Genomic DNA, 13,543 nt, shown 5'->3' on the forward strand with positions numbered 1-13,543 from the left:
TTTATAGCCGCGACGAGGAGAGAGGTAGTAAAAGCGCCTCTTCGGAGGGACCCCAGGAGCAACATTTTTTCTACAAAGAATAGAGGCAAAAATGTCAAGGTTCAAGGGAAGACAGTACTCATAACACAAAGATATAGTCCCAACCATGTTTCGAATGGCGTTGGGATGAAGTTGATCAATGGTGACATTAAAATGATTTAGCACCTCTACTATTCATGGGCCAAGTAGCCCGATGGCCCGACCTAGCCTGACCTGCTATTTTTCAAGCTTGGACAAAATTTTAGGCTCGTGGGCTCAAGCTTGAGCTTTCTCAAATAAGCCTAGCCCGATACTATTACAACATTACATATATAAAAATGTACTTATGTTATATAATATATATATATATATATATATATATATATATATATATATATATATATATCTTAAATTATTAATAAATATCAATTTACTATTAAGAAATATAAATTAGTTTATTAATTTATTAAATTATTACTAAATTAATATAATATTAGTTTATAAAAGATGAATAATGGATTCCTTTACGGTAGACCACGACTAGGACAAAATCTTTCAAACAAACTCTTCTCCTTTCACCAAATCTTTGAAACACATTTTTATCAAATGCATCCACTCTTCACTAAATCCAATCAACGTCATGATCTCCAAAAATTATTCCATTCTATCATAAGCTTTTGCTATATCTATCTTCAAGGCAAACACCCCACATCGACCTTTTTTCCTCTTCAAGTAATGCATCATGGTTTTTAAAATCAATCCGAAGATCGAACCAGTCAGGATCCGGTTATCAGGTCAAACGGTTTGATCATTCAAACTGAACGATCAGTCCATTCTGACAAAATTTAAAAAATAAAAACCGGTCAAAATCAACGGTTTTTATGAAAATCTGATTTTGACCCTCCGGTCCGGTCCGGTTTTGAAAACCATGTAATGCATCACCTCATGTCGTATGATGACATTATCAGTAATTTGGCACCCTTTTATGAGTCGAAAAGGAAATTCGAAAAATCGTGCTATATTTAGATCTGGATAATTGTAGCAGATTAGCAGTACATTGGATTGGAGGGGACGTGGCCCTTTACTCCCTAAAACCAGGGATGATTGTAACCTTGTAGGTCAGATGAATCGAATTCCCAGACTAGTCACTTACCAGTTACCATAAGGTAGTTAGTAGTTGGCAACCTTTTACATATCCCGTAGGACTTGAAAGCGAAATGATGAAAATATATTAAATTTAAAAATTGCCGTTCAAAATTATTCAAAATGATGATCCCCCCAAATTTTTAGATTCTTTTTGCAATTCTCTCTCTTTTTTTTAATCAAGATTTTTGCGTCCCATTTTCATGAAAAAAGTAAATAAAAGGAAAGAAAATATTTTTAAGGTAAATTACAAAGACGCCCCTGTACTATGGGGTCTGTGACAGACCCCCTGTACTTTGTTTTGTGACAAATACACCCCTTGTACTATGATTGTGAGACAAAGACCCCCTTTTGTTAGCCTTCCGTCCAAAAAAGTTGTTATAATAGTTTTTAATTCCCATACTACCCTTGAATATGAGATTTGAAAATACTCCATCGATTGGATTGAATCCATTTAATCCCGACTACAACCAAATGGCAATTGGCTGCTGGTAAAAGCAGACAAATATTATGGGAAATACTACAGCCAAACAACAATTTGATCCTGAGCCGACTACACTGTCAAAATTGTACCAACAGGCAAATACTATGTCATCATGAGGAGAGAGGCGAAGAGTTGAAAATACTAAGTTACTAACGACGATTGCTTGCTTCAGACTTTAGAGTTGAGAGTTAGACATTGACGCTGCAGGATTGTACCAGCTAGTGCTTGAAGGCCGTTTCGATAGGAATCCCTATGTTCCGATTGCCAAAGGTGATATAAGTCGGAGATCCAAGTACCCACCTTCCACCTGAGCTTTCCATTAATCTTGATTTTGATCAAGACGGTCCCGAAATTATGCTCCTGAGAAAACGAGGCGGCGAGGTAAGGCGCAATCGACATAGACATGCCATAGACGAACGAAGACCAAACATTGATGTCTTTGTGACCCTAGTAGGTGGGTGGAAATCTCTAGTCGGGAGGATGATCTACTAATTATTGTACGTCGCATACACATGCTTTTGGGGCTCTTCCAGAATCGTACTGGATATCCACTTTATAAGTTTTGGTTTTTCATAACCTTTTCTGAAGATGAAATCTGATTCTTTGATTCTTGGTTCTTGTTGGATTTTATTTTGTTCTGATTCAATGGGAGTTTCAGAACCTTTGATTGTATCAGGAGTTTGATTTGATCTTAATTGAGGCTTTTTTGTTCATTTTTTTTAATTGATACAAAAGGTGGTGCTGAAGTTGGATTTACATGATGACAAGGCCAAGCAGAAGGCCATGAAGGCAGTCTCTAGCCTTTCAGGTATCAAGATGATCTTTACCCTATTTTCTTATTGAATTGAAGTAAGCAATCTCAGTTTTGAGAAAGAAAAAATAGCCTGAAGCTATCGAAATAACTTTTGCGTTTTTCATCTTTATGAATTTGTAAGAATTGATTCCATCACCATGGACATGAAAGAGAAGAAATTGACAGTTGTCGGAGACATGGATCCCGTAGATGTGGTGAGCAAGCTATGCAAACTCTGGCACACAGACATAGTTTCTGTAGGGCCTGCAAAAGAGCCTGAGAAGAAGAAAGAGAAACCCAAGAAGGAAGAACCCAAGAAAGATCCAGTGGAGAAGCAAATCTAGAATCTGGTCAAGGTCTACTAGACTTATAATCCCCACATGACCACTCACTACTATGTCCTATGTGTGGAAGAGAATCCAAATGCTTGTGTTATTTGTTAATTCTTAGATTTTTAAGGAGGGGAAAGGAACAATCTGAGACGCTAATGGATTCGAAATTCTGAATGTATTGTTGATGGCTATATCTGAGGCAAGATACCCAGAACAGGGAGGCTAATATGTACAGTTTTAGGTGAGGAAGTTCCCGTTGGAGATGTTAAACTGACATACTGTAGCATCTTGCAGTGTGAAGTGGGGCTTGGAGGGTCAGAGGATTGCCCATACAAAGAAAGAATGAGAGAGGGAGGGGAAAAGAAGAGAAGAAAGGGAAAAGGGCAAAAAAAAAATAGAAAATAGAAAAAGTTTAATGGGGTATTTTGGTAATTTAACACATTCTGTCATCAGACTTAACGGTCAAGGGGGGATTTTGTCTCACGGTCATAGTATAGGGGGGTATTTGTCGCAAAAAAAGTACAGGGGGGTCTTTGTCAGAGACCCCATAGTACAAGGGGTCTTTGTAATTTACCCATATTTTTATTCTCTATTTTAATCGGTTAGGGCTTAACTTTAAGCTTGGGCTTGGGCCAGACTGTCCTTAGACCTAGCCCATGTCCAATCCACCATAAAGTCATAGGGAATGAAATAAATTTCAATGAATAATAGTTGGGACCATACGATGCACTGTACTTATTTAGCAAATTTGAAGCAAAAGGAGTTATTGGACATTTAGACTAGTAGAGCAATTCTTAGTCCAATTGAAGCCTTAACAATGGCACTGAATTGGTTTAGTGATTAATATAGTCATTATAGTAATTTTATACCAAATGTGAAGAGAGGTTTTTTTATAGGTCAAATTATAGGGGAGGTTTAAGTAGTTTACGTATTAATCTAAGTTAATTCTTTCAATTAAAAGTAATTTCTAGTAAATATTATTTTCTTAATAACTTCTACTAATTTTTAATGTTAATAATTAATAGTAATTATTAATAAATATCCTTAATAGTAGTTATCTAGGTGATATTTGGCATCGATGATAACTTCTCCTTTCCGATTATCCAGAAATCAGTGATTTTTGAAAAATCATAAAAAATTGTTATTTTGTATCACTTATGCCATGTAAGTTGATTTTTGATAAATCAGCTTTGAATTTATTTGGTACTGATTTTCAAGGGCCAATTATTTTTGTATTAGAGTTATTATTCAATGTCATGTTTGATGCCGTGTCATTCTAAAAAAATCTGAATTAGTTAAAAATCAGGAAATCACCAGAAAATGTGATCCCTGAAAAGGGATGGTTTCAATAATCGATTTTTGGTTGATTTCCTAGAAATCGACATAATCGACAAACCAAGCAAGAAAAAAATCATTCATTCTTCAAATTCTGATGTGGATCCTATGTGATGCCGATTTCTTGGAAATCATCATCAATGTCAAACATCACCCTAAAGTATGATTAGCAATTGGTTAAGGCACTCCCTCCCCGTTCCTGCCCCATAGCTAAGATAATCTACCCCTACATTGTCCCTAGTAGTAGGGCAGGTTTGAGGCAAAGCACTCACTCTCTATTAAGGACAGGGGATCCCTAAATTTCCCTTGCCCTTAGGCAACCACATAAAATACATATAATTTGGGGGTATTTTAGAAATATGATTATGGGAATTTAGGGGTATTTTAGGAATTTATGACAATTTCAAAGTATTCTAGAAATAGAATTATGGGATCCTAGGGTTTTGGGAATTTAAGAGAAACTCGGGGGGTATTTTAGAAATTAATATTAAATGTATGGGTATTTTACTAATTTACCATTGAGTTTGAGGTAGAGATGGCAATTTTCCTTGTCCTCGCTAAGTACTAGCTTCCCCAACCCAATGGGATTAGGGATGGAGATTACCTTTGGCGGGGACAGAGATTGATAGTGATATTCGACTGAGGATGGGGAGTTCCTTGCCCTGTCCCGACCCCAATTATATATAATATTATTTATATTATTTAGGGATTCGGATCCCCGATGAGGAACCCATCTCCACCAATGATCAGGGATAGAGGGGCGTTTTTATCACTGGTAGAGATCAAGGTCAGAGATGGGGATTTATTTTAAAGTCAAGGCCAGGATGGGGCCATATGGTCCCCACCTCAATGCCATTCCTAGTTTGGGGTGGGCTCGAGGAATCATATACAAACCCCATCCCAATTCAGGAAAAACAAAATATTTTTCCCATCTCTATCCCATCACCATTTAAGATTAGGGAAAATCCACTCCATTTGGGGTGGGCCTTGGTTTTATGGGGAAATTTGCCACCCCTATTGTAAACTAATATTATCTAAATTACTTTACCCAAATTAACATAAACTAAAGTACTTGCCCAAAGAAATTAATTAATTATTCAAAATTTAAGTATTTTATCTATAATATAAATTAAATAATTAATAAATATGGTTTCTTCTTCTTTTAATTCTTAAATAATGGATATAAGGATTTCTTTTTTAGTAAGTACCTTACTTTTACTTAGGTTTAACTAGAGTTATCTAAATATAATTAATTAATATTTAAATAAATTAAACTAGCGTAATCAAAATTACAACTAACTTAATTAAATTACTATTATTGAAAACAAATTACGTTAAATTTAAATTCACCTATATGTAATCAAATTTAAATTTGATTAATGTAATTAAATATAATTAATTTTTTTATGTTATCAAATTAATACTATCAAAATTAAGGTTAGTAACTTAAAAAATTATTTATACATTAATAAAATGATAGGGTAGTTGAAATGGTGGTGACATTGAGTCGAAAAAAAGGGAAAAATATGAAGAGGGGTAGGGCATAGTTTTCAAGGTGTCTAGGTGATTATGGGCGACACTAGGGCGCCTAGTTGCAGTGTCGCCTAGTTGCCTAGGCAATAAAATAAACTAATTTTGGTTAGTTCCCTAGTTTTGTATAGCATCTAACATGTATATTAAGTGAAAAAATAGTAATTCTCTTTATTAAGAATATTAAATTTCCTCTAGAAATGTGACAAATCATTACATCTAAAAGATAAAAATATTTTACATATATTAAATTTATTATTTTCAAAAGTAATACTATTATAATAAGTATTTAATTGAGCAATTTCATATCAATTAGTAGATAAAGAAAGTTATTAACTTTATATGATAATTGATAAATATTCAAGATGGAAAGGTAAATAGAAAATAATAAGGATGGAGTTTTTGTTTTATTTAATTAGAAAGAGAGAATAGAAAAAGAACATTTTTATAATTCTATTATTTCTAGCTTTTTCTCTCCTCAAAACCCTTTTATCTTTTAAATTTTAATAATAAAACATTAAAATAAAATAAAATTGATATACATACATATATACAAAGAGAGAGAGAGAGAGAGTGACGTGGTGAATTGAGAGAATTGGGAACGATATCAGGCAAAGATGCTAGAAGCACAGAATTGGGATAAAGAAAAAAAAGGGAGATGCCATCTAACATGGCCATCTTTGTTTTATTAGATGATTTAATCCCATATTAATATACCTAAATAACTTGATAAACAATAATCAATCATGGAAATTGCCTTTCTATCTACGTATTAAGAAAAGTAGCATTTGAAGATCAGAGGAAGTGAACTCCAAAATTGTGCAACTCTTTCTTTATTAATTATAATGCAAGCATTTAGAGATGTTGAAAAAGAAAAGGAAAAAAAAAAAAAAAAGGGAATGCTGGAGCTAAGAGTGTTCATGGGTCGGGCTGGGCTTAATGTGGGCTTGGTAAGGATCGCTCTGGAAAATTTGTTGGCCGGGCTGGCGGACTAGAAAAAAATTAGCCATAGCGGCGGCCCGACATGAACAGTAGATTTCTAGATTTACATACGATAAGAGGTCAAAGACGAGTGAGTTAGACGGTAACTCATCGTCTGCAAATCGCATATTTTACCTTCGTTAGTTCGTTATTAGGGTTTTAGCGGTCACTGCAAATTCGAACCAGTCACTCTGTTGAGCTTCTCTTGCCGAGTCGAACCTCCAATTACACTCTGCAACTCCAAATTTTGAACAATTAAGCAGTAATTCTGGTACTAGTTACCCTTTCTTCAGTCAAATGGGAAATGCGAAAAAGGCAATCCACAGCTATGTTCATAGGTTATGAGGCATGGGCGACTCTTCGTCTTCTCCTCCATAACAACCCGAATCCAAGAAACTCAAGATGTCCTCCACCACCACCACCACCTCCGAGGACGAAGAGTACGAAATCAATCCCAACTCAGCCGATACCACAACCCAAAGAAAACGAAGATATAAGCGGCGCAAGATAGCAATTCTTTTCGCCTACTGCGGCGTAGGCTATCAAGGCATGCAGAAAAATCCCGGTGCCAAGACCATCGAAGGCGATCTCGAAGAAGCCCTATATCTATCTGGTGCAGTCCCCGAAGTCAACCGCGGCAACCCCAAGCGTTTTGACTGGGCTCGCTCTGCTCGTACGGATAAGGGTGTCAGCGCCGTGGGCCAGGTCGTCTCTGGTCGGTTCTACATCGACCCTCCCGGTCTCGTTGGTCGTCTCAACTCCAATCTTCCCTCTCAAATTCGAATTTTTGGATTCAAGCGTGTGACGTCTTCCTTCAACGCGAAGAAATTCTGTGACCGCCGGAGGTACGTTTATCTTATTCCGGTCTTTGCTCTTGATCCTAGTTCTCATCGTGACAGAGAGAGTGTGCTGGCGAGCTTGGGTTCTGAAAACGAGCTTGTTAAGTGTTTGGAATGTTCTGAGAGGGGGCGCAAGGTTGCAGGTGTTATGGGTCGACGGAACAGCGAATCAAAAAATGTAGAAAATGGCGGTAATGATGCTTCCCAATCTGGACTTACTTCGGACAATGTTATTACCGTCCTTTCACATTCTGAAACCAAAATTGAACCTGAAGTTTCTTCAATTGACGCCGTTGCTCTATCCAATTTTGCGCTAGCAGTGGATCCTTGTCTGGTTTCGTCAGACAACAGCGCTACTGCTCCCCATCCGGAACAGGCAGATCAGGTTAGAGTTTCTTTGAACAAAATTTCTTCTTCTTTGCAGCCTAAATTAGGAGAGGAGCCTAAATCTTCTTGGGTAGAAAATGAACAGAATCTGGTTAGATGTGGTAATGGAGGGGGTGCAGCCGTAAAGGGCAGAGATTTTTGTTATGGTGAGAAGGAGAAAGAAAAGTTCAATAGAATTCTCAAGCATTATGAGGGAACACACAATTTCCATAATTTTACGACAAGAACAAAGGCTGAAGACCCCTCTGCCAATCGCTATATTGTGTCATTTGATGCAAATAAGGTTGTCACTGTTGAAGGGATTGACTTTGTTAAGTGCGAGGTTGTGGGTCAGAGCTTCATGCTTCATCAGATTCGGAAGATGGTCGGGCTAGCGGTGGCAGTAATGCGGAATTGTGCACCTGAATCGTTAATCAACATTGCACTTCAGAAGTAAGTAATATTTCAGTACGACAGTACCTGTTGTTTGAATCGTTTTGTCTTGGAATACCATGCAAATCCTTCTCTTACTCTTTTCCCTCCCCTAAATCAGGGATATAAACATCAATGTCCCTACTGCTCCTGAGGTTGGACTTTACTTGGATGAGTGCCTCTTTACTTCATACAACCAGAAGTGGAAAGACTCCCATGAAGAGATTTCTATGGAAGCTTACAAAGAAGAGGCAGAGGACTTCAAAATACAGCAAATTTACACTCATATTTCCTTCACAGAACAGAAGGAGGGAGTCGTGGCTCTTTGGTTGCACTCTTTAAACCACCGTAATTATCCTGATTTGTGTGTTGGTGGGTAAAATGGAAAAACTGCCAATGGGGAAAGCGTGCAAGTTTACAATGTGATGGAGTAATTTTTGGAGGATATCGGTGCCTGGATTCAGCTGTTCAGGTGCTGATAGCAATTGTAGCCAATATTTTGTATTCCATTTCTAAATTTCTCATGGTTTTCATTGGAAACAGTGGCTATCAACAACTGCTAACTGGTTTTCATGCGTATTGTATTTATTTCTGGCCTGCCAGATTATCTCTAATATGGTCTAGATTTTGTGGTGAAGGAATTTATTGTTCCCTGCTGTTTACTTCCCTCTATGCATTTAACACTTGCACATTTTAAGCTCTGAATAAGGCTTGATAAAGTCAAAATTTTGACATAAATATATGCTAGTTGGAGCTCTAAGCTACAAATCCGCAATGCATGTTTTCAGAAGACATCTTGCAAATTGTATCTTGTGTACTTTAAATGCACGAAAAAATGTTGCTTTTCTGTTAGGTGCTTTTATGGATGATTGGAATTTGTGTGTGTGTATAGCTTATTCATTCCAGAATGACCCTTGGTGCTTTCTAAGTATGTGGACAATATCTTCTTGTCATTATAAGGTATGTTGGTTGCTGTTTTATGCTGTTATAATTGAAAATTATTGATGAGTTCAGAATGATTTTTTTAACATCTTAACTAGTGTTTTAAAAGTGCAAGGCGCAAAAAAGGCGCAGGGGTCAATTTGCGCCTGAGGTGCAAGGCGAGGCATGCACCTTTTTGAAGTAAGGCGCAAAAATACCAAAAAAAAAGCTAAAAAATCATAAAAATGTCAGAAAATAAAAAAATCCAAAATATTCAAAAAAAAGTATTAAACATAATATTAATAAAAATATAAACTTAAATTTTAAAATTATGTTTTAAAAAAACTATTATCTAAAATTAAAATACATAAACATAAGATGTAAAGCATATTCAAATGAGAATTTAAAAATAAAATCAAACATATAAAACATTTTAAAGCATGTAAAACCTCTATTATCTTTTTTCATTCAATTGCATTACTTCAAGTAGCTAATGTAATGTAAAACATATTACATTCCTGATTCTATGAGCCCCCTTTGTGCCACACCCCTCGAGGCAAGCCCAAACAAGTCCATGCTAGGTCTTAAATTCTTAGTTTTCATTCAATTGCTTTCTTCCTTTCTTTTTCTCTCTTCAAAACCCTTTGATCTTTTAAATTTCAATAGTAAAACATTAAAACAAAGTATAAATGATACATATATAGCATATAATAAAATGTATTAACACACATATTAATAAGATACAACAATATAGGTGATATTTTATTAGGTGCCCGCCTTGTCATTTTTGTTGCCTAGGCAGGCTCCTAGTCACCTACAAGGTTGCCTAGTTGCCATAAGCCAAGGCATTTGGGCCAGGCGCCCAGGTGACACCTTGACAACTATGGTCACCATTTGTTTATTGAATGCATTAGTGCCACATGACAGAAATCACTAGAAACTTGATGTACTCATGTTACTAGACACAAATGGAAGAACTGAACAAGGGACAATGGCATTAAGTTGGTGACATTTATTTAGACCATAAGTTATAATTGGTAATCAAGAACCCAAGCTTTCATCACATGGGCTAGATTTTTCATTAATAATGAAAATTTAGTTATATATGTTGCAGGGTTCTCTTAATAAATTGGTTGGAGAATTCTTTCAGAATGATCCACTCTTTAAATTATATCTTAGAGCAGATCAAACAAAGTGTTTTTACAAAGATAACAACGGGAATAAATGGTTTATGCCTAATTCTGTTTTGTGTTTGCACCACCTAGATATTAAAAAATTGTTTGTGTTTAGATCGGTGCTTGGTATTGATATGCCGGGTCTCTCTAAGCAGAGTGATTGATGTTGGAAATTTCAGGGGTCTCACTCTAGTCTTGGGTAAGTCTATTGCGAGACCATGCATTACGCCTCTGCTCCTATTTGGCTTTGCATGGTAAAATTATTTGACAGTTCAGCCCAATTCTATGGACCTAGTTGGACATGCGATATCTTCATGCCTGACCTGATGAATCAGGCCAACATACTATTGCTGCATTATTAACGATTCTATTGCAGGCTTTCCAGTTTCTTTCAGCACCAATGCATACTTCACCTTGTGATTGTTATTGAATATTGACGGACTTTGGGAAAATGTCTATGGTTGATGGATGCTGGTACTACTAGTCAACGTTTCCATTCTCTCTGTGGTGTGTTTAATCCTTTCTTTGTTTGTTTTTCCTCATAAACATAGCTTTGTAGTTAAATTTCTATAAACCAAGCAAGGATGCTACTTTGTCATGTTTGATTGACCACTGTTTGCATGTGAGGCGTTATTTGATTCACTTTCTTTAATTTCTACTTGGAGGCCATCAGGTTTTGACCAATTTTTTCCTTTTGGTTTGTTGAATATCTGAAATCTTAACTATGACTGATCAAGTTTCTTGCAAGTGCACCGGGCTGAGTACAAATCAAGCTATTCTTTTTAATTCTTTGCTAGTGCAATTGCAATGAATCTGGATCTTCTGCACTTGTCATCCTGCACCTGGTTCTGCACTTCCAATGGGAATCAGGCACATGCGAAATGCACGGGAGTGAGAAGAGGCATGTGTGAGCAAGTAGATGGAGGGGTTAGCCTTCATTGAAAACTCACCTATTTTGAATAAAAAAAAAAGAGGGAGGAAAAAGACAGCTTTGGAGAATAGGACTATTATTGCTGCTTAGTGAAGAGAGAAATAGGAGTGCTCCCTCACCTAATCGAAGGGGACTCATTTGTCGCTGCTTCACAGTGTCTCTCTACCTCCCTTGAACTTTCACTATTCCTGAAGTCAAATAAGAACAGAGAGAAATACAAGGAGGATACACAATATAAGGGGGGCCTTTATGCAAAAAAATCCAGAAGCCCCATTAAGACATTAAGCTATTAGCACTATAGGAAAAAAAAACACCTCCCCAGAATCCATCTATAACAGCAGCCAAGAGAAACAAAAAGTTCATGTATTTCATACAGGAAATGAGCCAGGCTCCAGGGACCTGTCCCAAAATTGATAGCCCACTCAATCACTACTCTAGAATCCCCCTCCACAAACAAGGAACCAGAAAGAGGAGGCCTTTGGCAAACCCTCAAGGACTCGAACTTCAGCTCAGATGATCCTTTGCAGTGACCACTAGAAGCCCAAATCAGATAGCCATCAGCTCTCAAGATGAAGAGCCCACAAAAAAAAAAAAAAAGAAAAAAAAAATTCTATCACGATTGCCATCGCTGATTCCGGAGAAGCTGTTAGCAGTCCGCATCCATGAGTTTACTGTAGAAAGAATATACCTTCTGAGGTCTAACAAGGAAGCGCATTTATTTTAAAAAATTCTTCTATTGCGTTCTTCCCAAATGTCCTACGTCACTGCATGGATGATTGCCTTCCAGTAGATCCTTCCCCCTTTTCCCATTTTACTTCCTTTTCATTGGCGAATGAAATCACAAATGGTGTTTGGAGGAACCCAATGAAAGTTGCCATCTCACAATGTGTCAAGGACACGCCGACATAACCCACAAGCCACCAATCTCAAGGTTCAAAGTATCATACACCTCTGTGTATCGGCAGAGGTGGATATAGCAATAGGGGGCATCATTTGGACCATTTGGTAATATGCCAATTTGGCCACTATTAATAGATAAAATGGTTTCTTTCACTAGTGAATCCCAAACAATTCGATTAGGAGTCATACAGAGATTCAAGTCATTTCTTCGATTTGCTCTCCACTTCTAAATCCGTAGCCTTTGCGGTAGCTTCATCCAGCTTCCCACAAAAAGAAAGAAACCCTGTGAGGAACCAAGCGGAGCCAAATCTTTCTGTCTGGAAAACAGGAGATGGTGGCTCCAGCAATTAGGTGGAGGAAGAAGGAACTAGTTGTGAAAATGCCATTAAAGGTGATGTGGATTATTTATTTACTTTTTTTCTGTACATGTTTGTCTTTCTAGCATGGTCAATTGCCTTTTATTCCTTACCCCCTTATTTGGTTCATCAAACTCAACAGAGCTGGATAACAATTGACTCTTGGCTTGTTTAGAATTATGTAATCCAACTTTTGGAACTGGTTTTAGATGCTTTATGTGCATGTGTGAGACTGAGTTGTACAGTTCCGGTAGAGGATGACTTTATCTCAATTTTGACATGAAATGTATCCTCCCTTCAATGACTTTATGCATTCTGTGCTGCAGCAGAAACATTTTTTCCATTCACGGGACTGTTCTCTGTTCAAGGGAGATGCTGAAGCACTGTGAAGCAGCAAGAAATGAATGATTAGTTGAAGGCACTTGTTGGAGAAGCAGTCCTGTTTTTCTCTAGGGCAGCAAGGACAACCGTTTTTGTCAAAGCTGTCTTTTTCTCTCTCTCTCTCTTTTTTTTTTTTTTTTTTTTTTTATAATTTCAAAATAGGGGTGAGTTTTTGAAGGCCCAGCCTCTGTCTACTGCTCACACATGCCTCTTCTCACTCCATGCATTGCTGATGTGTCTGATTTTCATTGGAAGCTCAGAACCGGGTTTAAGATAGCAAGTGCAGGAGATCCGGACTCATCTTAGAGCTGCAAGTCTAAGAGGTTCTATTGAGGTACTAGGTGTTTTTTTTTTTTGGGTAGTTATTTTGACTTTGAGGTATGAGTTGAGCCCTGGATCCTAAACCCTTTGTGAGAAAAAAAAGTTGAAAGTAGTGGAAAACCGAAGCTCTATATTTTATAGTTCTATTTGGGTTTTGTCCCCGATTAGTATAGTATTTGCTTATTGAAGAAGAGGAATTCTAGGAGATGACACAATACTGCAGCAGCACTGTATATCAATAACTTGTAAGTTGCATCCACTTTTTTATTTGAATATAAAAGAAAGATGGGTTCTAAACATTGTCA

The 13,543-nt window shown here is 37.0% G+C and overlaps 1 protein-coding gene, 1 long non-coding RNA gene and 1 pseudogene across 3 annotated transcripts; all 3 read left to right on the plus strand.

The window, feature by feature from the left end:
- The first annotated feature begins 2,374 nt into the window (after positions 1–2,374).
- LOC148849847 (heavy metal-associated isoprenylated plant protein 39-like) lies at positions 2,375–2,881 on the plus strand (annotated as a pseudogene).
- Positions 2,882–6,688: 3,807 nt separating this feature from the next.
- LOC148849848 (uncharacterized) lies at positions 6,689–8,890 on the plus strand. Of its 2 annotated transcripts, XM_088942404.1 has the most exons (3): positions 6,710–7,840; positions 7,928–8,274; positions 8,375–8,890. In XM_088942404.1, exons 1-3 carry the CDS (start codon positions 7,019–7,021, stop codon positions 8,631–8,633), a joined length of 1,428 nt encoding a protein of 475 aa, XP_088798530.1. In that variant the 5' UTR covers positions 6,710–7,018; the 3' UTR covers positions 8,634–8,890. The 2 variants fall into 2 exon arrangements, with proteins under 2 accessions (XP_088798529.1, XP_088798530.1); XM_088942403.1 differs by having other exon boundaries at positions 6,689–8,274.
- Positions 8,891–10,866: 1,976 nt separating this feature from the next.
- Positions 10,867–13,536, plus strand: LOC148849849 (uncharacterized). Its single transcript, XR_016098615.1, has 2 exons — positions 10,867–12,571; positions 12,866–13,536. It is a non-coding gene; the product is annotated as an uncharacterized LOC148849849 (long non-coding RNA).
- The last annotated feature ends 7 nt before the right edge of the window (positions 13,537–13,543 follow it).

Source organism: Nelumbo lutea, chromosome 5 (genome assembly GCF_056320005.1).
Source record: "Nelumbo lutea isolate HS-2025 chromosome 5, American lotus-T2T, whole genome shotgun sequence".
Taxonomy (NCBI): domain Eukaryota; kingdom Viridiplantae; phylum Streptophyta; class Magnoliopsida; order Proteales; family Nelumbonaceae; genus Nelumbo; species Nelumbo lutea.

Coding starts and splice junctions, on each gene's coding strand:
- LOC148849848 (XM_088942403.1), top strand. CDS start 7,019: ATGTCCTCCACCACCACCACCACCTCCGAGGACGAAGAGTACGAAATC. Junction 8,275..8,374: donor ATCAACATTGCACTTCAGAA/GTAAGTAATATT, acceptor CCCCTAAATCAG/GGATATAAACATCAATGTCC.